The sequence below is a fragment of the Arvicanthis niloticus genome, chromosome 8 (assembly GCF_011762505.2).
Source record: "Arvicanthis niloticus isolate mArvNil1 chromosome 8, mArvNil1.pat.X, whole genome shotgun sequence".
Lineage (NCBI taxonomy): Eukaryota > Metazoa > Chordata > Mammalia > Rodentia > Muridae > Arvicanthis > Arvicanthis niloticus.
The window spans coordinates 71,018,931-71,046,484 of NC_047665.1; the positions used below are offsets into that span (position 1 = coordinate 71,018,931).

Here is a 27,554-nt window from a genome sequence, read left to right on the forward strand (position 1 = left end):
TAAAAATAGTTTGAAGTTCCAAAGAGATGGTCCAGAGGTTAAAGCTCTTCTTCTTGCAAAAGACCTGAGTTCAATTCCCAGCACCAACATCAGTGGCCCAAAACTCCTGAAACTCCAGCTTCAAGGAATCCAGGGTCGTTTTCTGGCCTCCATGGGTACCTATATATATATATATGTCCCAGGCACACAAACACACTGCATACATATAAGTAAGAAATCAATCTTTTAAAAGTAAAACTATGTTGAAAATGTAGCCCAGTGATTGGGGAACCACTTCAGATAGTCATTGGTTAACTTGGTATAGAGCTCTGTAAGATATGTTCTTCCTCTCTCTCCTCCATACACACATATGATCCTGCCCTCATAAAGGAAAGAAAGCCATTGCTTCGCTTCACCTACTGCAAAGATCCCAGCAGATATCTCTATACACAGAGAAACAGAGAAAGCATGGCAAATTCCTTAATGCAAACCTTTCTACTGTAAGACTCTTGGGGAGCCTTAGCTTACTGGAGACCCCCTGAGTGAACCATGCAGAGACTTAATGCATTGGGGCTGTCCTACACTGAAGGTGGAGTGGTGAACCCAGGCAGCCCATTTGGTCAGTTTGTATACAGTTTAAGGGGTGGACTAAAGAAACAGTGACGAGGCACAATATGATTGGCAGAATAGTGTGACTTTTAAACTGATTGATCTTTGGGGAATGAGGTGACAAAGACCTCCCTTGTCTGTAAGTGACAAGGGTTGGTCCATCCTGTGGAATGTGTCTACCTGCTCTGGGCCTTCCCTACCCACAGGTGAATTCCCTTTTGCGAGGTCTGAGGAATGTTAATCAGCCTCTTCCTTCCTCCTCTGAATGTTAATCCAGCAAGTGTCTTCTGACTAAGGAATGTTAATTAGCCTCTCCCATGGGGAGGGGGAGGGGGTCAAGTGTTCCAAAGTTCCTCTTCACAGGCAAGTGTGGTTCATTCAGGTTCTCCTTGGCTCTCTGTACAGTTCTGTAGAGCAAGACTCTTGTCACAAGGAGGTCCCTGAACTGTTTTCAGGAAAGGCAGGTCAGAGAACCTTTTATGGCAAACCTGGCAGAAAAGCTAGGGAAAAAAAAAAATCTGTGTCTTCTAGAGTGCCATATTTGGGTATATCATGTTCTGGGTTCTAGCAACCCCAAAATGTAAAGCAGCAAGTGGAGACAAGTTTTCTGAAGATCCAATGTTACAGCCCTTTCTCCTCCTCATTTCTACTGAAAGAACTTCTCTGAATGGTAAAGCATAGGCAAGGAGCTAGCCCTGGGTCCTCCTGGACATGGAGTGGCCCTATGGGATGCCATTTTGTGCATATTCTAGGCATTAGATACTAACTTTAGGATTTTTCCATTACAGAACAACAAACACAGGGCATCCAGAAAGTTCTCCTGCCCACATATCCCCCCCACACACACACCCTGATATGTCCTAGAAGAGCCCAGAGCTCTCTAGGAATTCCAGAATTAGAACATACTAGTGAGGATACTGTGGATAGACAGGCTGCTGGTCAGTTATGTTCTTGGCAACTTTTCATCCTTTGGAGCTTTCTCCAGGAAATGCCAGCTAGAATGGTCTGGTTAGCCACCATAATGGAGGGGCTCTGTAAGGAATCAGTGAGGAGTCAGAATCAGCCAAGTGCTCGGATAGACAGATGACTCCATGCAGAGAAAGAGATAACAGGGGTACAGACGTGACATGCTGTCTACCCTCTTCAAATGTCACCATTTCACATCACAGAACCCACCTTTTCCTTAATGCCATCCTACTCAGTGTTTCTGGTATTGAAAGAACTGCATTTTTACCCTGTCAGTCTGCTCAGGAGTAAGAAACATTTCAGGGGCAGAATGGAAAAGATCTCCTTTCAAGCGAGGATATTATGGAAGTCTCTTAAAATTTTATTTGCTATTGTGTGGTGTGTGTGTGTGGGAGAGAGAGAGCATGGGTATTTGCGTGCTGTGACATGTGTCTGGAGATCAGAAGACAACTTTTGGGTTGAGCTCAGCTTGTCAGGGCACCCATAGCTGATGATCCGGATATCTCAGCTGGACATGGGTTAGAAATTCCTACAGGGCTAGAGCACAGCTTGATGTAGCCCTGTCCAGGATGTACAGGCCCTGAGTTACTTTCTTAGGACAAGAAATAAAAGGAGGAAAGATAGAAGGAAAGAGGGAGGGAGGGAGGGAGGGAGGGAGGGAGGGAGGGAGGGAGGGGGGAGGGAGGGGGGAGACTGAAAGAATCCAGATGAGCATCAGAGATGGAGATGATAGGATAGTACTGTAGAAGAAAAAGATTTCTTTTCCTCATTTAGTGCTAGGCTCATGACTGAGGCCTCCATAACAAAAAAGAGATTTAAAAAAAAGAGTTGCATACACTTATGATATATAGATGCCTATAGAAATGAAGACCTAAGGACAGGAGTGATGGATAAAGTGTGCAGAAGTCTGAGTGGGAGACAAATGGAGTCTGATCTGATGGAAATGGACTGGGGACCTGGTGTTTGTTCTTTCTCCTGTGTCCCTGTGTCTTCAAACCAAAGGACAACCCTCGTTTCCGGGAATTGTGAAGGCATCCATTACATGAGGGTTTCTGCCCTATTTCAGGAGAGAAGCATGTGAGGAGGGTGAGTTCTTCCTGCCTCTGCTTCGTTCTCAGTGCCAGGGTACCATATTTGAAGTATGTCTTGAACCCCAACAAGAGTCTCTGTGACATGACTTTCCAGCATCATCCTCACAGGCTAACTGCTTCCTTTCCATTCATAGTACAGGGTTGTAAGAGGATAATGTCTGGGATAGATGACATGGAGACAGGGAGAGCCTTCTAACCTGAACTAAAGATCACATACAGATGACATGTATAAAAGATCCTAACAGACTGGAGACAAGAACCAACCAGTGGGTTCGTTCAGTGTTTATGACCAGAGTGACATTTAGAGTGACTACAGGAAGTGCTTAGTGGAAATGCCTCAGAAAGTCCAATGCCAAATTCCCTCAGATGACTTAACCCTCCTCCAAAAAAAAGCCTACTGCTCTGGGTTTTTGAGTCCTGCAGACTTAGATGGAGAGAAACACACCATGAAGAATTAGGTGCCTGATGCAAGATTTCTATGCTAGAGTTCAGTTTAAATATCTACTTGTCAGAGCATTGCTCTGTAATCCAAATGTCTGCTGTCTGCAGACAATGGGACCTGCACTGTAGGATCTCCGGCCATCTGTCTTGCCTGGTTATCAATACAGCATCTGTGGCTGCTGCATCTTCCCAGTGGTCAGGCCAGATAATGCTCATCTTCCTTTATCAACAGGGGAGACTCCTCTAAATTGTTGCTATCTCACACGAACAGGAGTGACAGCTTCAACTACTTTTCCTCTGGGGAAAGAAGGGAGTTACTATGCACACCCCTTTGTACTCATCAAGACAGCAGCTCTATCTGTGCCAGCAAGGCAGGAGAAAGATGCTCATCTCCTAACATTGAACCGGTGAGGGCAGATTCTGCTATTAGGTCTCTAGGTATATGTTTTCCTTTCCATCATTTTTCATATTTGTCTATATACCATAATAATTATTATAGTAATAATATATTCATCTTTATTTGTATCCCTTTGTCCACCACAAAAAATGTGCATAGTCATATATATTTATTGATTGATTTTAAAATAATTTAGGGCTAACAGTAGCTCATACATGGCTTGTATACAAAAGAACCCCCTGGATTCCATCCCAGCATGACAATAATAATAATAACAATAATAATAACAATGACAATAATAATAACAATAGTAATAATGAAAATTTATAATAACAAAAAGAGTTGTTTCTAGGCTTCATAGCCAGACTATGAATTCTGATTCTATACTCGTTCACATTCTTCCACTTTGCTAATGTTTTATTTTATGTATTATTGCATGTGAGTGAGTGTGTGTGTGTGAGTGAGTGTGTGTGTGTGTGTGTGTAGACATGCACGTGTCACAGCACATATGGAAGAGTCACAAGACAACTTTCACAAAGTGATTCTCTCACTGTACATTCTTGAGATGGGATTCAGGTCATTGGGCTTTCACAACACTTTTACCTACTGAGTCATGTGACCAGCCTTCTCCTGTTCCCCCTCTCTTTGTCATCTTTGTCAGGGTAGAATATTGATAACCCAGTGTCTCCTTCATAGGACCATCATAGGACTGAAGAACTTTGTGCAATGGTCTTCACATATCATGGAGGAGTTTGCGGGCTAAGAAAGCATGGAGTCATAACCCAGCTTTCTCTACCCTAGTTCTGAACCAACTAAGAGGTAGATGAGGGAGGAAGGCAGAAAGAGGCACAGACAACCTTGCTGGCTTAGGGTTAGGGCGGCCATGGGTTTATAGGAATCAGTTTTCCATCTCTATGAAAGAACATGTAGGAAAAATCAACTTGAAAAGTTTGGTTGGGAGTGGTACCTGCCTGTAAAGAGGCAAAGGCCAGCCTAGATCACATGGTGAGACCCTGTCTTTAAAATAAAAGTCTCACATTTTCACAATTTTCCATGGGCCAAAGAAAGACAAGCACCATGATAAAGAACATACATTAGACCAAGCTGCTCACATCATGGCTGCTACACAGTAGAGAGAAAAGGAGAAAGACGGAGATGGGGAGGGAGAGGGAGAAGGATGGAAGGGACCAAGGAACCAACGTCGTCTTCAGGGTGTACCAGCCTCCTCCTCTTCCTCCTACACTCTGCCTCCTGAAGGTCCTACCACCTCCCCAAAGCAACATGGGCTGCTGACCAGGCCTTTAGCATATGGACTCTGCAGCATGTTTGAGGTGCGTGTCTAGCAGGAATGCTCCAGAATTAGGCCCCTAACTCCACCAGTTCCACCTAGAGTTGGGCTGCTACAATCCTCCCAACTAATATGTGGGCCCGAAGAGGATAGGAGAGGAGGAAAGGGAAGGAGAAGGGAATGTTATATGGCCCTCTAGAAAAGATTAAGAGATAGAACAAGATGTTCAGATGGAAGGAATTCTGTCCCTCTGGAAAGCCAAGGAAAGGGAAATACCTGCCAAAGTGTTCAATCAATGAATAATTTGGGTTTTGTTTTGTTTTGTTTTGTTTTAACAAAAAGATGTATTTATTTTATGTATACAAGTATACTGGTGTAGGACTGTGAAAGGACAGCCTGGTTTCTGGTCGAGCACTGGCTAGAAATTGCCAGAGATCCCAGGTGATCCTAAGGGAAGACATGCATTCCACCACACTCCCAGACTCCAGGCTCCTGACACAAGGCAGCAGACTTCCATAAAGTGGGGTCCTTCAGTGATGTAAGACAACGGCCCCTAGCCCCTCCACAGGTAGAGGGTGGACTACAGGCCACAGAGCCCAGAGACAGATCTCCATATTAATGAGGTACCTAAAGGTCAGAGGGGCGGAGCCAGTTAAACATTCCTTCCCAAACTCTCCTCCTTGCAAAAGGTATTTAACCTCAGGCCTGCTCTGAAAATACTGGGGGTATAGTTTTCATCCATTTTTCACCTTGAATATAAAAACCTTAAGATTATGGACTGTTTCTCTTCTTCGGGACCCACCACAGGGAACTGTGGAGAAGGTTTCTAATTACCAAGCTGCCACCTAATCTCCTGCAGATGACCTTTCTAGTTCTCAGCCACTGAGACCACCAACCCAAGCAAGCCAGCCAAGCCAGCTGTGACCCAGCTAAGTGAGTCTCCAAGAACTCCCTTCGCCGTGGGACACAGCCAGAGCTTCTCCCCTCCCCCCTTTGCTGCGGGCAAATCTAGCCAAGAGCTCTGACTCCCCGAGGGACCTCAGACTGTGCTCCTTACCCTTGAGCAGAGTCCCACAGCTTCACATAGCCCTATGTCTGCCCAGCGCCAGTGTGGAGTAAACACAGTCAAATTCCCGTGCCTCTGTCCCCACAAGAGGCCCTAGTCACATGGCAAGATAGACACGGGACTCACACTACAACCCAACACACTGTTGCTGTCTTAAGACACACCAGAAGAGGACATCAGATCCTACTACACATGGTTGTGAGCCACCATGTAGTACCTGGAATTGAACTCAGGACCTCTGGCAGAGCAGTCAGTGTTCTTAACAGCTGAGCCATGTTTCCAGCCCCTCAGTGAATGATTTTTTTTTTTTAAGCTGTGGCCCTTTCATGCCTGTGTGCTTGACCTGGGTCACACTGCGGCTTCAACAAAGGCTTTGAAGGAAACCTTCTATTCTGATCTTCTGTTGTAATTGTTTTGAGAGCCAGTGGGGTGGTTGGTTGGTTGGTTGGTTGGTTGGTTGGTTGGTTGGTTTTTGAGACAAGGTCTTACTATGTATCCCAAGCTGGTCTCAAACACAGTGCTCTATCTGCTTGACTTTCCAGTGCTGGGTTTAAAGGCATGTACTGCCACAATGGGCTAAGGTTTGATTTTTATTAAAAATCATCACTAGGGAAAGGAATTTTCCACCAACCTGATGACTCTGGAACCTATTTGGCAGAAGGAGAGAACTGACTATAGCAAAATTTATGTCTTTCACATGCTTGCTTACACACACACACACACACACACATACACACACACACAAATATATATAATAAATAAATGCAATTAGTTTTCCAAAATCACCTTTAGGGGATGGTAAATAATTTGTCAAGCCTCCTGCAAGCATCTTCCCAGTTTTGACCTTCTGCACAGTCCCTAGGTAGGTCTCTTTCTCTTCACTGAGTCCTCAGCACAGGCAACCTGTGCGGTGTGGTCTGTTTTACATGTGAGTATTTTGCCTGTGCCTGTACAAATGTACCATGTGGGTGCAATGTCTGTAGAGGCCAGAAGAGAGCATCAGATCCCCTCAGGCAGAAGTTATAAAAGGTTCTGAGTTATTGAGCGAGCACAAGGAATTGAACTTGGGTTCCTGGAAGAGCAGAGGGTACTCTTACTTGCTAAACCATCTTGGCCCTCACTTTTGTTCTTTGTCCTCACCTCCACCCCCCACTCCTGAGACAGTGTTTCTCTTTGTGTAGGTCTGGCTATTTTAGAACTTGCTTTGTAGACCAGACTGGCTTCAAACTCACAGAGGTCCTCCTACCTCTGCCCCCCTACTATGAGATCAAAGAGATACATCACCACTGTCCAGCTGCTGCTTGCTGTTTGTACATCTGACCTTTCTATCCTTATGGGTAACAGAGTCCAAAGATGATGCCTCCTGAGTTTCCGTGCCCCATGCATCCTGGATGTCTCACTGTTATCCTCTATTTTAGAGGATATTTCTGCCACTGCATAAGGCAGAGAAAGACATTGGATGCCTCTTAGGAAAACCAGAGGTTAAGTGGCAACCAACCTCTGAACTTTTCTTAGCTCCCACCTCCACACAGTTCATGTTTCTCCATCCCCAAATCAGTAAATGTCCCATTCATTCAGTTAAGCAATATGTAAGGCAACACCTAAGACAAGTAGAGGTCTCAAACTGAAAGACAGGGAGCAAGCACGGTTCTTCTCTTCTCTGTTCCACCTCTAGTTGGGCCCTGTGCATGGACTGAGCTTCTCTAGGGAATGTTAGGCACCCTTTCCCAGAACTCTCTCCCCAGGCTGGCTGAGTGCTCCTGTCTCTTGCTACCTCAAGCTTGGAAGAGGTAAGAGTCCCTGTCACCAGGTATTATTTTTGCTACCCTGGGCTCTGTCTGCAACACCCATTAGGTACCCAAGAGCCTTATCCTGTTTTAATGAAACACCAAGCCAATTCCTTGATTTCTTCTAGGATGGCTTTGGGGCTGTGTGCCCTCAGGTTCAAGGAATCCAAAGCATGAGGAATGAGGCAGAAGAATACCTGCCCTGCCTAGGAGGCTTTCTGGGCACTAACTGTTGGAATGAGACATAAGCACATCTGTCAGGGAACCTTCCTCCAGAACACAGAAAACAGAAAGGAGCTTTTTTGTTTACACAGCAGAGCTCAGAAGATGATAGAGGAACATGCCCATTAAATAATAGTCCTTAGGTCAGAAATGCTGCTGAAAGTTCGTCATCCATAGGCATAGAGGACAGGATGGGGGGAAACAAAACTAGGTTCCATATTCCCAGGCATCACCGTCTAGAATGGGAGTTTCCAGCCTTATTTTTCCTTCCAATATGTTTGGACGTCTAGAATGGTCCCTTCTCACAGATGCCTCTCATTCATCCCTGTCTTAGTTAGGGTTCCATTGCTGTGAAGAGACACCATGACCACAGCAACTCTTTTAAAGGACAACATTTAATTGGGGCTGGCTGACAGCTCAGAGGTTTAGGCCATTATCATCACTGACAGGAAGCATGGCAGTGTCCAGGCAGGCATGGTGCTAGAGAAGGAACAGAGAGTTCTACATCCAGATCTACAGGCAGCAAAAAGAGAGAGACACTGAGCTTGGCTTGAGCATTTGATACTTCAGTGTGGATTCCCCAATGACACACTTCCTCCAACAGCACCAGACCTACTCCAGCAAGGCCATATAGCCAGAAGCGTTCACATTTAAATCTATGGGGCCATTCTTATTCAAACCACTACAGTTTCCTTCCTTCTGTTTCTGATGGGAATCAGCCATCTTACATCCCATACACATTTCCCTGCGGTCCCAAGATGGCCATGACACATACTGCATCACACAGCCCCTGGGAACATTAACACTAGACAAGGAAGAAACTCCCAAGCCAGACCTTCAAAACTGAGTGTGGTAACTGAGTGAATGTGGGTGATGAAAAACACCCCAGGCTCAGGAGATGGAGAAGGCCACAGCAGAGGAGAGACCTGGCCCACTGGAAGAGCAAGTGTCCCTACTGCCACATTCAACTCAGGTATTGAGAACAGCAATAAAAATGACAAGTTTCAAGCTGGAAGTGATGGCACTGGCCTGGAATCCCAGCACCTAGGATGTAGAGGCAGGAGGATCTCAAATTTTGAGTATATCCTAGATTACATAGGGAGTTCAAGCCAGCCTATGTCTCAAAACATCAAGCCAGACCAAATGACAAATTGCTCCCAAATTGGGATTTTATATATTAAACTGTATTTACTGTTTTCCTGAAATTTGTACTTAACTTGGCATCTTGTACTTTAAACTCAGGCAACTTTATTTGACAGATGTGCATGCATCTGGTCAAAATGCCTGGCTACGGATGGATGCATCTGGTGGTCAAAATACAAAGCATAGGTTGGAAACTCACAGGAGGCTGCTCAAAGCCTTTGGGGAATTCTTCTGAATATGTTCTGGGTTTGCTTTAAGTTATAACTTTTTTTTTTTTTAAAGTCACTGTCCAAAGTATTTTAGAATGCCTAAAGGAGAAATCTTACTCCAAATTCCCTGACCAAGAATTGTGGATTATTCATAACAAGAAAGGTGAGGATTTTGCTTCCTTAAAAGAGGAAGTTGATACCCAGAAGGGCAGTGGCTTCTTGCAGAGAACGTCTCCTGACTCTCCTGCCCTCTAGTGGTGGAATGCCAGTATGTCTATTTGAACTCCAGCTTCTTTACAGGGCTTTGCGGCCTCTGCCTCTCCTTTGCTATAATTGCAATAAGCAAAGTAATTGAGGATTTCAAGCGTGGAGTTCCAAGCCAATCCTAAATCTAAAAGGCAGGCTAAGAGTGTGGAGGTTCAGCAGCGAGGAATAAATGCTGTGCTGAGCCCCTGCTGCCTACTTTATGAGACTCTGGGACTGAGCCGGGATAATCTGGCTTGGGACCTGGAGGATTAAATCTGCCCACACTTTGTTTTTGTTCATTTTATGCAACACGTATTTTTGGAGTGCCTACATGTCAAAAAGTGTGCAGGAAACAGGCCACTGCACCTGACCCACTTCATGGTGGCTGTGGAGTTAAACCAGGGTTTGTGCCAAAGGCAAACAGAACCCATGTCTAGGCTTGAGAAAAATTAGAACTATCAAGGATCTCTGAAAGTAATGTGATTCTAGTTGAGCTATGATTTCCAGGCCATGTACTTACTTTATATACTTAACCATATACGGTTTTAGCATCAGTTTGATAAATGGCCATTGGGCTTCTTGACAATAATCAATCAAAACTTCATACATTCCTACGCAGTATGTTGTGTGAATGCCTGGAGGCATTCCTGATTTATGCAGGAGAGAGCACTGCAGATGCTAATTTTTCCCCCTTTTTCTGGAACTGGAGATGCTGAGTTGCTGATGTTGAGGGAACCAACAAAAACCCATCAGAACCACGAAGTTGTTTGGGGGAATAACTAGGCCTATTTGTGATAAGACTTACCACACTAAAAGGCTCAAAATTCCAATGGCAGACTGGGTAGATGGCTCATACTGTAAAGTACCTGCTATATGTACCTGTTATAAGTATACAGACCTATGTTCTGCTACTCAGCACCCATGTGCAAACCTAGGTTGATGCTGTGTGTGCCCATAATCTCAGTGCTCCAGCTAGAGACAAGTGTTTGTAGGGTAGGTAGGGTTTTCATATGTTGATTGATGGACCTTTTAACTCATTCTTCCCATTCCATCCCTGTTGGGTTCTTGCAGGTGCTCAGAATAGATTTGCTGATTATTAAGTAAATACGGGAAGGCATAAATCAGCTCCTTTGCTTCATTCCTTCTAAGTTTCCCCCTTGGTGTACCAGGTAGCACTGAGATGGCTAAATCCCATTCTAAACTTTTACAAGCCAATGCTGACTACAAGGTTCTTTACAACCTTGTTGTCAGCGAATAATGTGTTTATCAGATCCCAGAGTCTTCCTGCCCTCCCCTCCCCCATCTCTCAATTGTTTAGCTTTCTCTGGCTAATTCTCTGTGGGTGCTCAGGGTTAACTTAATTAGATTTTGACCTCAACATAGAAAAGAAATACCTTAGTTACAAAAGCCCATTGTTCGGGCTTTGGAAAGATTACTAATGGGATAAGGGTGAGGTTCTCCAGCCTTCCTTGGCTGGCAGAAGACTTAGATACCTCAGGACTAAGTATCTAAGTAGTCCTACAGCCCTCACTAGCCTCACTTACATAACAAGGCTAATCATGCCTCCCCCAGATTCTGGGTATTTCTCTTATGCTCGGATTACCCAGGTCACTGCATTTTATTTTCCAGAGTACTTCAGACATTGAAGAGAGCCAATGCTGACTCTCAGTGCGATAGAGAAGAGCTACCCACATCACAGTATAGCAGCAATCTTACCATGCCATCCAGTCATGTTCCTGTCACTTTGAGCCAATAGCTTTCGTCACGTGTTGGCATCTTTTCTAAGGATCATGACCCGTGCCTGAGTGATCTTGTTCCTCTCCTATGGCCATGACTAATGGAAGAGTTGATATCGGTCTACTTCATTTCACACACTTCTCCATGGCGTCAGTGGCAGCCCTTACAGTGCTCTCTGGGTTAGGTACTATTGCTATTGCCACTCCTGAGACAGGAAAACGGGTGCATCCAATCCAAGTCTGTACTCACAGAAGCGGTGACATGGGGGTTCAGGAGTGGCGAGTCTTTGCTCCTGTTGACTTTTGGAGAAATATTAGTAGCTTGTGATGGCTGGAAGTCTGTTGCTCCTTAGCATTCAAAGTAGGTTGCACTTATAATCTGTAACTATTGCTGGACTGCCTTCAACTGCCAGCTCCCAATAATGACACAGAGATTATTATTATTTATTGTAGCTCAGGCTATTTCCCAACTAGCTCTTATAACTTAATTAACCCTGTCTACATTAATTCACATTTGCCATGTGGCCTGTTACCTACCTCTCACTACATCCCAGTATGCCCGTCTTCCTCCATGTTTGATTGGTGATTTCCCCTGTGCCTGATTCTTTCCCATAGTTCCTGTCTCTGCCCAGAAGTCCTACCTTCTCTTTCCTATCCTGCTACTGGCCATTAGTTCTTTTTAAAGTCAATCAGAGAATGCCTTAGACAGGTGAGAAAGGACAGACATACCATCACACAGTGTACAAAAAGATAACCCCAACATTTAAGTCCTCAAGATTCAGTTTAACTCTAACTATATACTTCAAAGAATCGGATTCAGGATACCACAGAGGTGTCTTCACAAGTCACAGAATCAGCCTCTATGCCCATCAACAGAGGAGCTGAGAAAGAAAATGTAGTGTAGGTTCACGGTGGAGTACTGTTCAACCATAGAGAACACAGTGTGTCATTTACAGGAAAATGGATGAACTGTTAAATAAAAAGTCAGATTCAGAAAGACAGATAGGCAGGAAGATGGCTCAGTGGATTAAGTGCTTGCCACACAGACAAGGGCCTGTGTTTGATCCCTGACACCCATGAGATGTGCATAATGATACATGGCTAAGAGTCCCACACTGAGGAGGCAGAGACCAGAGGCCTGATGTGGTTTGCTCACCAGACAGCGCAGGCGCATCAGCAAGCTCCAGGTTCAAGGAGAGAACCAGTCTCATAAGAAGGGGAGGCAGGATAGAGGAAGATCTCAGTGTGAACCTCTGTCCCCCAGCCCCCTCCAGTCACATGCATCAGCACACAGAGATGTACACACACAAAGACACAAGGACAGATATAGTAAGTTTTCTCTCATATGTAGAATCTAGACTTTTAAAAATTACATGAAAGCAGAAGGGGGACTTTTTTGGGAAGTGGAGAGGGGCCAGATCCACCGTAGGGTTGAGAACAAGAGAGGCTAATGAAAGGGGTTTGAGTATGGTTAAAATATTATACACATATTATGAAACAGGATGGCCTATGGCCATACTGAACATGCACAGTCTTGTGTGAAAATATCAGGATGAAAATCATTGTTTTGTGTAATTAATACACAAAAATTAAATAAAGGGGACCCAGCCAAAGCCTTATATATTTAGGCAGCATAGGAATCAAAGGTAGAACCCAGATAGTAAAGCATAGGTGACCCTCTGTTCTGTCCAATACAGCTAAGCAAGAGAAGGAAGCAGGCCAGGCATGGGGCACATGCCTTTAATCCCAGCACATGGGAGGCAGATGCAGACAGATCTCTGTGAATTCCAGGCCAGTATGGTATATGAAGTGAGTTCCAGGACAGCCAGGGCAGTTACACAGAGACACCCTATCTCAAATAAACAAAAACAAACAAACAAACAAAAAAGTTAGAGAGGGAAGAGGTGAGGCCTCAGAGCCTGTCTAGCCTGGTTTATCTACACATGAGCCCTCATTCAGAGAAGCTGAAGACTAAGAACTACTGGTCCAAGCTAATCAGGTTCAAGAGCAATCATGCTGCCGGTTCTGCACTTGTTGGAAACTGGTAACTGTGGTCTCTACTCCCACTTTATCTTTATTTGTTTAGTTCTGCTTTATCGTTGTTATTTTGGCTTCTGTAATAGTTAGCTTTAGTTGTCGTCTTAGTTCAGGTTCTATTGATATAATAAAACACCATGACCAAAAGGACCAACTGGGAGAAAAAAACAGTTCATTTGATCTTACAGCTGGCAGTCCGTTATCCTGGGGAGTCAGAGCAGGAACTTGGAGGCAGGAGCTGATGCAAGGCCATGAAGGGTCACTGACTACTGGCTTGCTCCTCATGACTTGATTAGCCTCCTGTCTTATACGACCCAGGACCAGCAGTGGGCTGCACCTTCCTGCATTAATTATTAACTAAGAAAATGTGCTACCGTCTTAACTACAGGCCAACCTTATGAAGGCATTTTCTCAGATAATATTCCTTCTTCCCAAATATGTCTAGGTTTGTGTCAGGTTGGCAAAGAACTGTTGACAGTTGTTAACTTGACCCCTGTGGGAACCTTAATTGAGGAATTGCCTCCGTCAGATTGGCCTGCCGGCATATCTATTGTGGATTTGGCCTAAAGCATGCATTATCTTATTTGGGTTCCCAAAATTCCACAAGAATCCTGAATGTAAGATGCTGAGGGTCCCTGCCCTAAGTTGGTTTTGATTGGTAAATAAAGTTGCCAGTTGCCAATGGCTGGGCAGGGAGACAGAGGCAAGACTTTAGTATTCGAGGGCAAGGGGTCAGAGAGGACGGAACATTTAGAATCGCCATGCCAGGAAAGGACTAAGATCCAGGCTTGAGAGCTGGAGAAGAGAGGCATATCAATCATGTAAGAGCTGGAGAAGAGCAGCCCCAGGGTCCCGCTCCCACTGGGTCTAGGAGCAAAGATGGAATATAGATTTTAGTAAATAATAACTCAGGAGTATCAGAAGGGAGGTATAAACAACATGGAAGCTTGGGAGTGGCCCAACCATTGAGCTGTTTAATACATATTAAATATAAGGCTGAGCATGTGTGTCTTTCATTCAAGAATTCAGACCTTTGGGGTGGGCATCGTGGAACTCCTGCCGCTGCTGCCAGGGAGATTAGAGCAGATTAATCATCTATTGCTGCAATCTATGCTACATTTTAAAATTAATAATTGATGTGCACCTGTACAACATACTGTAGGTGGTGTAGTCAGAACTGGGCTGTTTAAAAGACATGGATGAGGTAAGCATAGTGATTTATCCTTTTAATTCTCTCTGCACCCCAGAAACTGAGGCAAGCTGATCTCTGTGAATTCAAGCCCAGCTTGGACTACATAGTGAGTTCCAGGATAGCCTGGGCTATTTAGCAAGACTCTGTCTTGTTTAGATGAGAAACACAACAAGCAACAGTGCTCCCCCATGATCTCCTGCCTTGAGTCCCCTGCCTTGGCTTCCCAAGATGATGGGCTATAAGCTGTAAATCAAATAAACCCTTTCTTCCCAGATTCCTGTTGGTAGTGTTTTATCACAGCAACAGACAAGCAAACTAAATAAGTTTGTTTAGGTTTTAACTTGTATTACACTTGTTTACTCAGCTAGTTGGAAGGATCCATGCTATGCTACGGCTCATGAATGGTACTCGCAGAACAATTTCTAACCATGGGTGGTCCAGACATTGAACTCAAGCTGCCACGCTCTGAGGCAGGCACCTTTCCTCCTGAGCCATCTCACTGGCCACTTGCACTTTTTTGTTTGGTTGGTTTTTTTTTGTTTGTGATGGGGTTTCATGTAGCCCAGTCTTGTCTCAAACATTCTCTGGCTGTGAATTTCTGATCTTTCTGTCTCCAGATACAGAGAGCTGGGGTTGAAGGCATACATTATTACCTTCTGGTTTTCTTTCTTTCTTTTTTTCTTTTCTTTTCTTTTTGTTTTTTTCTTTCTTTCTTTTTGTTCACCGGACCATGTTATTATAAATAAATTTTATCTTTTTGTTGAATAAGCATAGATGCCAGCTTACTAGTCTGTATAATTTCATTGTCATAGTGACTTAAGCTCATGTTTAATGAATGAACTTTAACTTGGCAAATATTTACACCAAAGTGTGCAGGTGGCTGGGCATTTGCTCTTTCATATAAGTACATGGAAAGGGGGAGAAGGGCAGGCAAGGTGCTTTGCTCATGACCTTCAGCGGACACTCAACATGGCACATAGCACTCCCCTTTCTCAGCTGCTCTTTTCCCCTTTCAACACAGCCTCCATTGTGCTAGCAAACCACTTTTGTAGAGCAACTGCCCAGCGTGTGCAAAGCCCTTGGTTCTCCATCCAGCTCCCCCAAACCAAGCAAGCAAACCGAATAAGCAGTAAAGTGCAGACGTGCTTGACTCACCTGTCATGGTATATTAGATACAAGTTAAATGCTAAAGCCCTCGAGATTGGGCCTGTTTGATTTATCTGGTCATCTCTGTCCACATCCCACCATTAACTTTTAGAAATTACTTTCTGATCTCCAGGAGCTGCTGCCACCCCTCATCTCTCACCCTCCATGTTCTTTCAAGGAATTAGCCATGTTAAGAATCCCTAGACTTGACATGTTCTTCCCTGTGAAGCACTCTCTAGTGGTTCTTTGAGGCCAGGATTTTTTTGTTCTTCTATAAGGTGGTTGCTCATTCTTCCCTGTTCTTTGTCGACGTCACTAACTCGCCTGTCCCTTCTTGTAACTCAGTGCATGTAGACATCACTTCTTTTGGCTGCTCATTCTCATCACTTGGTGCTGGCCCAGCATGCAGAAACAAAGCAGTCAGGATCTGGGTGTATTTGTGACTTTGCTTGGTGAGCCATGAACAACTGTCTATTCACCCCAAAGATGGCACCCACAACCGGTCAAGACAGAATTCTTCTCAAGTTTAGCTTGGTGGGCATGTGTTTCTTGGGGTTACATACAGGCACATAGATAACTCAAAGGCAGCCACATCACCAGAAATCCCACCCTAGCCTGGGTGACAACTCATCAAAGTTTCCCAGGAGCTTCCTGACCAACTTGCATTGAGGCTATTCTGGAGACACACTGACCCCACCAGTTGGTACTGACTTTACAACCTCAGGGAGGAGCCTTGTGTGTCTTGGAACTTTCTGAGTTTCTGAGCCTTTGGCGTTTCATTAACTTCTTGAGTTGTAGGAACCTCCCTTAAAGGAGTGAATGTTTCAGTGTGTGGCAATGGCTGTGGTCAGAGCTGGGGTTACGGGTGGCTAAAGCTGGAGCTTCGTGAACACCTCACCGTGCCATAAGAGAGGGTCATTTACAAGTAAGTGTGAGAAATAGTCCCAAACCCACAGCTTTCCTTACCAGTGTCAGCAGCATCTTTCTACCCACCACTGGCCAATCAATGTTCAATATGGTTTTGAACAATGAAACTGCTTTGTTTTGAATGTTTTGTCCCCAGTGATACTTGTGTTGAGACTTGCTTCCCAGTATTGTGGTGTTGAGAGGTGGTAGGAAACTTCAGAGGCCTTTGATATACATAGGGGGACCTCACAGGGTGACTGATGGATTCTCCTGGGAGTGGGTACTGACTCTCTCCAGTGTCCTCAGCTTCCCCCTCATCGCCTTCTCATGAACAGGCTTCTCTTGCCCACACATCCGCTGTCCCATCTGCTCTTCTGCCCTGAACGGAGTACCACATGGCCTTCACTGAGAGCCCAACAGACGGCATGCCTATTCTATTAGACTTCCAGAATTCTGAGCAAAAATGAACCTCTTTATTTATAAAAACCCAGCCTTGGACATTCTATTATAGAAACAGAAAGCGACCTGAGATAGAAGATATATGTGAATGAGTGGGATAAATTGGTCACCTTTGGCTAAAACCAGTATATCCAGATCGTGATGTCTGAAGCAATTTTAAGAATTACCATGAATAAAATGTTTTACTTTTTTCTTTCCCTTTAGGGATGAAGAATAAATGTCAGACTTCATCCACACTAATCTTATATTCTAGACCAGTGAGCTATACCCCAGCTCAACATTTTGCTTTATTAGTTTACATTTTTTTTTTTCCATTGTTTTTGAGACAATCCCAGTCTGAATCCCAGGCTGACTTGGGACTCAGCATATATAGCTCAGGCAGTCCTTGAACTCACAGCAATCTTCCTGCAGTGGCATCCTACATCTGGGATTATAGGCGTGAGTCATTATACCCAGATATATTTTCTGCTTACATATTTACCACTTCCAAGTAAAAATATGTAACCGTTATCTGAGACCCATAATGTAACAGTATTAAAACATAACCTTAAGGATTTTAGTGAGCTGATATAAATGCCTGAAATTTGAGGAGAGGAAACTGGAGGCTGCAGTGTCAGGAATCAAACCTAAGCAATGTCATTTTTGCTGCTTCCTACTTACATTTCATCCCTTTTCTGAGTTTAGTCTGCACATATTCACTTCCCTGTAGTATTTGGAAGCTTCTTGAAGTCAACTATCTGACTATTAAAAGGCTACACTCAATGGCAATTTTAAGCTACTTAATAGAAAGATTTGGAGAGACAGGACAAATGTGTGTGTGTGTGTGTGTGTGTGTGTGTGTGTGTGTGGTGTTGAAACAGTCTGAGCAGTGAAGTCTGCCCTTGAACTTCCCGTTTTACACAGATGTGATCTGTTTAGGTAATATGGGCTAAATGTGCCCACAGCTGAGGTTATTATTTGTGTACAAACATAAAGAAGACGGGGACACAGCTTCCTCAGCAGTAGTTACAGAGGCTGATGACAGTTCTGAGTTTCATGAGGCAGCTACTTCTGCTTGTCCTGTTTGATGTCTCCATCCCAGCCTTGTCCACCTTCTGCTGCTTCCCAAGCACTGTTCTGTTGCCCTCTCTATATCTCTATCTCCGTCTCCATCTCTGTCTCCATCATCTCCGTCTCCGTCTCCGTCTCCGTCTCCGTCTCCGTCTCCGTCTCCATCTCTGTCTCCATCATCTCCGTCTCCGTCTCCGTCTCCGTCTCCGTCTCCGTCTCCGTCTCCGTCTCCGTCTCCGTCTCCGTCTCCGTCTCCGTCTCCGTCTCCGTCTCCGTCTCCGTCTCCGTCTCCGTCTCCATCTCATCTCTTCCCGAGACCCACTTCTGTATTACATACCACATGCCTCTGTGACTCTGGAGAGACAAGGTAGGGATAGAGACATCAATTCAATCTATTTTATAGGGACCTTTTCTAGTTTAGTACCCAAATTTTCACATCCTGGAAACACCTAACTTTCCAGAATCGGGGACCATTGGCTACTTTCTCCATATCCTGTTCCCAGACATTTCTTGTTAAGATTCTGTAAGAGGAAAGAGCAGGCTGCCAGGGCTCAGGCAGGCTCAGCCAGCTTAGTAACCCTGCTGATTGAACCAGGAAAGGTTGCTGCTACAGGAAGAAGTGGATGAGCACAGACAAAGCCTTTCAACACCATCTATTGCCTGCCCCAGGATGCTCGGATCCCTGGTCACATACACCTGAGAATGATATAGACTGATGTGTGGATTGGAGGGGCAGAGAACACTTTTGCCTCTTCCTTTTTTACATTTTATTTGTTTGTTTGTTTTTGTTTGTTATTTGTGTGTATATCATGTTTGTTTTGTTTTTTTCCTTCCACCATGAGTTTCAAAGAGTAAACTCAGGTCCCAGCTTGGCAATAAGTGCTATTACTCCCTGAGCCATCTTGCCCACCTGACTTTTGCTTTTTCACACTTCATACTTTCCATTTGTCAGAATTTAATCTTGCTGAGTGACGGCGGCTTCGAAGACAATGTTATACACACTGGGGCTCACCCTCTAACTAAGGGTTCTATACCACCACTAATTTTGGTGCAGGTGGAACTTGCTAAAGTTTGCAAAAGAGAATGTTTAAAAGCAAAACAGCAAAAGGAGGAAAATGAAGAATTTTAAGTTTTTACAGCACATGGGGACCTGAGTTTCACCTTGCTTAAAAAATGCAAAGCTGAGTGGCTACAGGATTTCACTGCGGGGGGGGGGGGGGGGGACGGACACACTTCAATCTGTCCACCCACTATGCCAGAAATGAGTCCTTCCTAACAAAGACTTTCTCTCCTGGAAAGCATAATGACTTCCCTGTCGGTGCTGTGGGCTGGGATACAGAAAAAAATAAAAATAAAATTATTTCCATGCTAACTTTTGAGGTACATGACTGTTTTTAAAAGTTCTAAGATACTTGCGGATTCAGAGCTGGTGTCTCCTGAGTCCTTGGGTGACTCAGAGTGCTCAAACACCCAAACCCCTTGAGCACTGTAGCCTAATACAACTGGAGCTTGGCCTCCAACCCAGCTGCAGGCCTGTCGTGTGACAAAACTGTTCCAGGGGAGACACATCACACATATCTACTCACCCCAGAATGGGAACCCATGGTAGACCAAAGTATGGATACCCCCAAAGTCCAATTTGGTGAACCCTGAGTTTTATTAGGATTATTGCAATGGGTGAGGGGTTACTTACAGGAGCAGAAATGACTCAAAGGCAGCTGCATCACCAAGGCCCACCCCAGCATGAGTGACAGCTCACAAAGCTGGGCACCTGGAGCACACTGCATAGCCAGAAAGCAGCTCAACAGGTTGGAATGTCCTTTCCTAGTGACTCTGTTAGTCTAAACCTCTTCGAGGCAGCTCAGCTGGTTTCTGCCTCTTTCAGGAAGCTGGTTTGGTCTTTGTAGCGTGACTCTGCTCTTCTTAGAGAGACCCTCAGCTTTCATTGTTAACTCTGGCTAGGAGAGAGCCTAGAGAATCTTGTCAGTTTCAGGGACTTCCTAAAGTTCTTTTTGAGTTGCTTACCTTCTTCCTGCTTAAGGAGTTTCCCTGAGAATGGGATATTTCACTCTGGAAAGAAACTGTTACCAGGAAGGCTTCTTTGGATGTTGGTTGGCCCTGACCTTCATGAGAATATGACTTCTCCAGACATCCAGGGGATGAAAAGGAAAGGCCCATTCCTTTGCAGGGCCTCTTTTATGCTTTGTAGTTCTAGCCCACACTCAGGTTGGAGAATGTTTGGCAGAGGTGTGCATCTCTGGTAGGACTCCAAGCCAGCTGTAGAGCCTGCTCCCTGTGCAGGGTTCCATCCCAGCCCCCTCAGGAACAAACCCTTAGGGATTACTTCCTGAAACTGATGCAAAGACAGGAAGGGTTGATGTATTATGGAAACAAGCTGTGTGTTTTCAGTTTCTTCCAGCCTAGAAGTGATCCTCCCAAAGTCACTAGTGTCCCCTGCCCTGAAGGGGACTGAATGGAAGAAACTGGAATTCCTGAGGTGGGGGCAGAGAAGTGCAAAGGTCATTGAGGGACATGTACTCAACATCTCTCCTCCCAGTGCTTCACCAGGACCCTAGGAAATCCCTCTTTCTGGTTTCTTATGGTGACATCCAGAGCTTTTGCTCTACCACCATAACCTTATGAGGCAACCTTCTTATCTTCAACTTAAGCTCACTTACCCAGAGTCTGTGTCCCCACAGCCTGCACAGGGGCTCTTTCTTTTGTCTGACCTCAGCTTGGCTCCTCCCACTTCTTCTGAAGGCTAGTTCAGTTTTTTTTTTGTTTTTTTTTTTCCAGCAATAGATAAGCAAGCCCTCTTTGCCTTTACTAAGTCTGACTTTATTCTCCATGTCAGCATAGCACAAAGAATTAGAATAACTGAGAGGTCACTTGGAGCAACTGTCAGTGCGAAAAGAGGACAAAGGATGCCCAGACCTGCTGCAGCCTCCAGACAGAGTCAAGTGGGAACTAGACTCAAGAACTTACTAAGCCTACATTTGCCAAGTGGGAGGTTAAGGCAACTGAAAAGTGAACCACACTGTGACTCACCCAACCAGCTATGTGCTGGGTCCCCCTCAGTTCTTGCCCGGCTTCACTGCAGTCTGGAATGAGGGCATTTAGGAAAGTTCAGGGGCAGAAAGTGAGTCTGGAAAAACCATTTCCACCAGATACTCACTGGAAGGGCCGATAGCAGTACCAGTTGCTTGGGCTTGTGTAAGTTCACACAAAGGTGAATTCTGCCCTGGGAGTCCAGAACTCTGGAAGGTGGCAGGCACAGCTTGGCTCACTGTGGGGCAAAAGAGGCAAACCATGCCCTCTGCGGTTTTTACTTTGGAGTTGCCACCTGAGATCCAGACATGGTTTGTGGTGACCAAGTGGTGGAGCTGAGACTGATGTCGGTCCTGCAGAGCTGTATCTCCCAATCCAGAGTAGATGAAAGAAACCCAATTTAAAAAATGGGACGTCAACTGACTCTTACTTAGAAAGGACATATGCTTCAGGAGCACAGTGAGACCAGCTTTGTTATATAACTGTACAGCAGTGCCTGTGGAAGGACACAGGACATCTTCAGCCATCCAAACTGGAAAATCATGTGTTAGGGGACTCTTGAACTCCTCACCTCTTAAATGGCAGGTTCTGGGATTTCCAGACCATCCAGTAAGGGAAGCTTACAGGCCATGCTGAAAGGTACAACCGCTTGAAAACTAGCTCTGAGGAGCGTCCCATCCTTGCTTCATTAATGGATAAAATTCATCCACAGGGTGTTAGCTAAGAAGCTCAAATAGCCTTTTTAGGAACCTTTCCCATTTGGAAACCTGAAGAACACATGGGGCTTATCTTGGATCGCATGCAGGTGACCATCTGTGCCGGTTTATCGGTGACAGTCTCGGTTTCTAATTGTGCGGCTCTAACTATTAATGTACCGCCTCTCCTTCTCCCAAGTGCTCTGGCTTTTTATTTAAATATAAGGTCACTGGAGCCACCTGACAGTTTTCTGTCAAAACGAGGTAGAGAGGAGCTAGCACTCCACACCCATGGAGTTTATCTCAACAGTGTTTTCCCAGTTGTTAACCGTCCATTCCTTCTGACTTACAGATGGCACTTGCCATCAGAATGAGGACACTCCATCCTTATCCAACAGCATGCATCCTTTCAAACATTTTTGTTGACCGGTTTGTGTACTTTGTTTTGACTGAGTTATCAATGCTTTTAAAAGGTCCATTGAAGGACTGAAGCAAGCGTGAATTATTTCTTTTGTGTCCAGATGTTAAATTACTTTAAACTAAAGACTTAAAAAAAAAATTAAACATATATCAAGGTAATTCCACTTAGGCTTGGCTCTAGCCATGATTTCTCTTCTTGAACAATTTACATAAAAGAAGCTGATGTGTTTTCCCAGTGTCCTGTAATTAAACAGGCCTGCAGCAAATCATCCACCATTGTTTGTGGTTAATTCTCTCTTAGATACCTCATAAAAATGCTGTTTAAAAAAAAAAAAAAAACTGTCCAGTTCTGTTATGGGTTGGTTACAATTGAAAAGTCAACTTTGTCTTCCTGGCATTTCTCTTTTGGTTTGATGACAGTTTTCTCTGTGTACGTAAGCTTATTTTAAGTCTGAATCCCTACACAGGAGAAAGGCTTGCACCTTCTCTGGGTCAGGGAAATTGAGTTGACAGCTTAACCTCCAGGATTATTCTTGTGGCTTTCTAGATGACTAGAAGAAAATTAAATTTAGGTTCTTGCTTTCCCGACAAATTTTGAAGTACGCGGTAATGAGCAGATGGGATGGTGATAGAAAATTTGAAAGCCAAGAATTACATTTTTAAAGGCACAGAATGTTTCTTGTTCAGAGTTGCCTCTAGAATAAAGGACCAACTCTCTAGTACCTGGAGTGGCAACCGTGATGTTTTTCTTGAAAGGTTGAGTGCAAGTTTATGTAGATTGCAGAATACAGCTACTGGTTGTATGTGTGTGTGTGTGTGTGTATGTATGTATGTATGTATGTATGTATGTTTATTTTTCCTAGAAACTTGACAGTCAGTGAAAAGTTCTTAATAAGGTCAGTGTGCCTGGAGGAGAGATGTGTGAATAGCAGACTCAGTGACATGAACTGGGTCTTTTAAACAATGCTTTCAGTTCCTGTTCTTAAGGAAAAACAAAAGAAGTCCAGTGAGTCACAGCAGCTCTGTTTATAAGATTGTCAGAATGTGGTCCTGCAGGAGGACTTTACCATCACTATGTGTGCGGGTCTCAGTCTTTGATGATGTAGGTTCACTGTCTTTCTCATCCTCTCATCCATCCTGTGCAGGATATCTGGGATATCTACAGAGGTAGCAGCACTCTGCTTTTCCCCATGAGAGAGCAATGGAGGCATTTGGGCAGTAGAAGAGATTCCTTGGGCTGCTTAGAGTCTCCGAGTTCAGATAGTGCAGAAGAGCTTCCTCTGTTTGGCCTGTCTAGGGATCTACAGAGGACCAAAAATGTCTCTGTTGCTTTGCACACAGCACCAGGAGAGTGGTGGCATCATTCCTATCTACAAATGGATCTGTCCTACCTGAATGCAATTGAAGGGAAGGTTTCTGTTGACTGCCTGTTGTGTCCTGCTGTTGTTGCCTTCATCATGGAGGCTTGTTTCTGAACTGTGTAGAGCTGCTCAGAGGGGGCTGGCTGTTCCCACAGGGCAATAATTTCCGTAGTATCAAAGCCCTTAGCCTCCTATTTCAGCTCACTGTTCCTCCCATTGGTATTGATAACTTGAAAACTTAACAGCAGCCATCTATGACTTGAGGGGGTTGGAGAGATACTTTAGCAGTTAAGAATACTTGCTATACAAACATGAGGACTGGGGTTTGCATCTCAGCCCCCACATACCAAGCTGGGCCTCCTGTGCTTGCCTGTAAACCCAGGTTTGAGGAGAGCAAAGACAGGTAGGTCTGCTGGCTAATAGCCTAGCCAAAGATCTAGGTTAGGGAGAGACCTGAGTCAATGGGAATAAGGTAGAAAGTGGTAGAGGAGGACCTTGAATGCCCTCCACCTCCAGGAGTGTGAGACATGCACCAGGAGGGTGGTGGCATCATTCGTATGCATCACCATATGCAAACACATAAAGACACACAGAAAGATAACCAGAGCATTCCAACCCGAAGTCTGACCGCAGGAGACTCTTTTTTTTTTTTTTTTTTTTTTTTTTTTTTTTTTTTTTTTTTTTTTTGTGAGGTTTTGTGGTTTTTCATTGTTGTTTGTTTTGTGATGCTTCCATTCAAACCTAGGGCCTTGGGCATGCATGCCAAATGTTCTACCATTGAGTAACACCCTTCTACTTCCTGTGCTATCAAAAACAGGTTATCACTCAGTTGCTCAAGAAGGCTTTGAACTCACTCTGTAGCAAAAGCAACCCTTGAATTTACCATCGTCCTGCCTCAGTAGCTGTGATTACAAGCCTGTACCACCAAGTGGGCCCCCCTTTGTGAATACTTGTACCTAAATAAGTCACCAGGAGTATGGGGATAGCTGTGCTTCGTGACTTCCTTGGCTGTTGCTGTTGCAAGGTCATAGAAACTTGTCATTATTTACTATGTAAACCTAGTCCTTGGAGCTAGAGAGATGACTAACAGTTAAGAGTACTTGTTGCTCTTTCAGGGGACCCGGGTCTCACTCCCAACACCTATGTGGTGGCTCACAACCATGAACACCAGTTAGAGAGGACCAACGCCCTCTTCTGGCTTTGTGGACACCGCTCCAATATGGTGCACATAGCTATGTGTACACAAAATACCCATACACATAAAATAGAAATAAATCTTTAAACACAAAATAAACCAACTGTCTGTATTCCCCCTGCCAGGATACTGCTTGTGTTTCCTATAAGACCTTCACATTGTCTTGGGTTTCCAGAAAAATCCTATTAGAAGTGGAGGGGCTCTTCCCCCAACACGGCTGTTGTTCAGACCTTAACTTGTGGCACACTTTTTTTTTTTGTCTTTTAGAGACTTCCGCATTTTTATGTTCAAAATGGCCAAACTATGTCCCTGCTGCCAAGACACACAGGTGACTCAAGGTCATAATCTGGCCCAGAGGCCAGCCATTGTTCTGCCCACATTCCTGTTCTAAATCAATGTCCAGTCCTGCTTGAATGTGCTGTAAATTGGGTCAAGGTATGGCAGGCAAGATGACCGTTGTCCTCTCCCCCTGAGATGATTTGGGCCTGTAGATTACAATGTCACACCTTCTCTGTTAGCTATTGGATTCTCCTCAGCGCTCTAAAAGAGCCAGGGAAAATGTTGCTTAGATTCTTTTCCCATCCTTTCTGTGTGGACCTTGTGCCTCCTATTCTCACTTTCTGGGAACTTTGCCAGCTTTCCAAGGACTGGGTAGTGAACAAAATAAATATTTGTAGGTAGTTTAAAAAGAGAACAAGTCTGTCGGATGTAATTCTGCCCATCCAAAGAAAAACATTTTAATTGCCTTTCAGATGTTTTTAAGTAATTAACTTGAGAGACTTAGAAGGTTGATTTAGTAGGTGGCTTTTCAGATTTGTGATCAAGAGGAGAGTGTTTTTGTGTATGGATGTGGAGTGTGTGAGTGTGTGTGTGTGTGTGTGTGTGTGTGTTGGGGGAGGGGAGGAGTCCAAGAAAGTGAAGGTGAATAAAAAATCAAAACAAAGGGTTTAAAATGCAGGGGTTAAAGTTCAGGTAAGAAAGCTATTGAAGTCACTAGAGGAGATTACAATACTTCTTTATAGATGTTAATTCGTCCCCTACGGAGTTCCTGTGAAAAGTGTTTATTTCGCATCATTTAGTATGTACTTACCTTAAAAAAAAAAACTTTCAAAGAGATTTCTCATAACTTTGGGGGATTCGACAGTTTGCTCCTTATTATGCAGCCGATCTGGGGGGCCTACTGGGGTCTTAAGATTCAAGAGGGCCGGGCCTGGCTTGCAACAGCAGTTCCTGTCCCTAGTCCTGTGTGAAGTGTTTGCCTTGTCCCTAAGCTGCGAGTCCCGGGAAACCCGGCAGGCTGCGTCCTAGGTCAGCAGAGCCGTCACCTGTTGGGCGGCAGAGGCGGGGACAGCCGCCGCCTCCAGGACACAGCCCCCAGTCCTGGCGACAGCAGGCTGGTGGCGGACGCTCCGGGACCCAGGCCGAGGGAGGCCGAGCGCTGGAATGCGGTTTTCCCGGGCGAGGGAGACTTTGCACCGGAGTGGAGACTAGTTGGGGTGGGGTTTCGCCGGTCCCCTCCGCCCCACCCCCGGGCCCCCTTCCAAGCGCTTTCTGCGAGCTTTCCGAACTGCGCTCTGAAGTTTCCAGAGGGAGAAGCCTGGCCGGCCGGCAGGGACAATGGAAGAAAGCGAAGGCCAGAAATGTGAGCCGAACCTGCCTCCCTCCGCAGACAGCAGACAGATGCCCCGTAAGTAACAGTCCTCAAAGATGGAGTTACACGCACGCTGCTTAGAACTGGAGACCCGACGCCAGGCGCCAGGAAAAGTCTATTTCTTGGTGTGTGTGTGTGTGTGTGCGTGCGTGCTGGGCGAGAGGGTGGGGTGTGCTTCAATTTCTTGGGGTGTGTGTGTTGGGCGAGGGGGTGGGGTGTGCTTTCAAACTGAGCCCAGAGCTGTGGTTTCTTGGCTTTACTTTATCTCTTGTGAGATCTTCCTAAAGTCCGTGAAGAGGTGGTGTATGGTGTCAAACTGGTCGAACAGTGAGCAAGCAGTTTGTGCGGGATTTCTAAGCAATGACAAATGAATCGCCCAGCAGCGATTTGATAATTTCCCGGTGCTTCTGGAGGCTCGGAAAGGCAATTTTGCACCTACCTCCCAGGCGCAGCGGTTCCATTCATTGGTTAGGAGTTGGGGGGGGGGGGGGGCAGCTTCTTGCGGCTACAAAGTTTTGCAGCGCTTTAGAGTTAAATTGGAGTTTAAGGATGTTTTTATTTTGCAGATCCGGACGGCTGAAGAGTACTTGAGCATCTAGATGATAGATAGAACTCTAGGGCTTTCTGTTTAAATGTAAAAGTTGGGAGTTCTTAAAGCAGTTAGTTTTCCTGTATTTTCTCCAGGCAGTTTTTTTTTTTCTTCCCTACATTGTGTTTATAATAGACTTGGCTTTTCCGTTGGGAATTTCCAGAACCTTATATAGTTCCAAATAAATCTTGCAGGGAGGGTGGGTGGCTGCAGACTGTGATGCCAGCGCCCCTCAGCCCCTCATACTGCAGGCTGTCCCGGCACCTACCACACAATCTGGATCCGCCCCGCCCTACCCGTCCAGGTTCATGGAAGGGCCAGTTAGTAACAAAAAGATGTGCAAGGCTGTGCACAGCAGCGCGTGGGAGTGGGGATTATGCACAAGGGAAAAGGTGTGTGTTTTTTAAAATGAAAAAAAGGAAGCAGCACATGACTCATCCACAGTGAAAATGCAAAGCCAAGCCAGACAGAAGAAAATACAATTAGGAGAGAAAAATCCCCCAGCGAACTAAAAAGGAAGCCTGCCTCCTAAAATGTTCAATGAACCCCTGAGCCTTGAGGCGGCAGACCACTTGTCTGAGTGCAGTTTTAGGGTTGGTGGCCTCCAGCCTGGGAAAGGCCCCCA

The 27,554-nt window shown here is 45.0% G+C and overlaps 1 protein-coding gene across 16 annotated transcripts in view; it reads left to right on the forward strand.

The window, feature by feature from the left end:
• Kiaa1217 (KIAA1217 ortholog) overlaps positions 1 to 27,554 on the forward strand; it is an 805,390-nt gene that overhangs the window by 480,931 nt on the left and 296,905 nt on the right. For 3 of the 16 annotated variants that reach the window (XM_034509823.2, XM_034509833.2, XM_034509825.2), the window contains exon 1: positions 26,077 to 26,376. The exons of 12 other annotated variants lie outside the window; for them this stretch is intronic. In XM_034509823.2, the coding sequence (XP_034365714.1) occupies positions 26,307 to 26,376 (70 nt within the window). In that variant the 5' untranslated portion in view covers positions 26,077 to 26,306. Of the gene's footprint in view, positions 1 to 26,076; positions 26,377 to 27,554 lie in introns of those variants that run through there. One more of the 16 variants, XM_034509832.2, reaches the window with a different exon arrangement.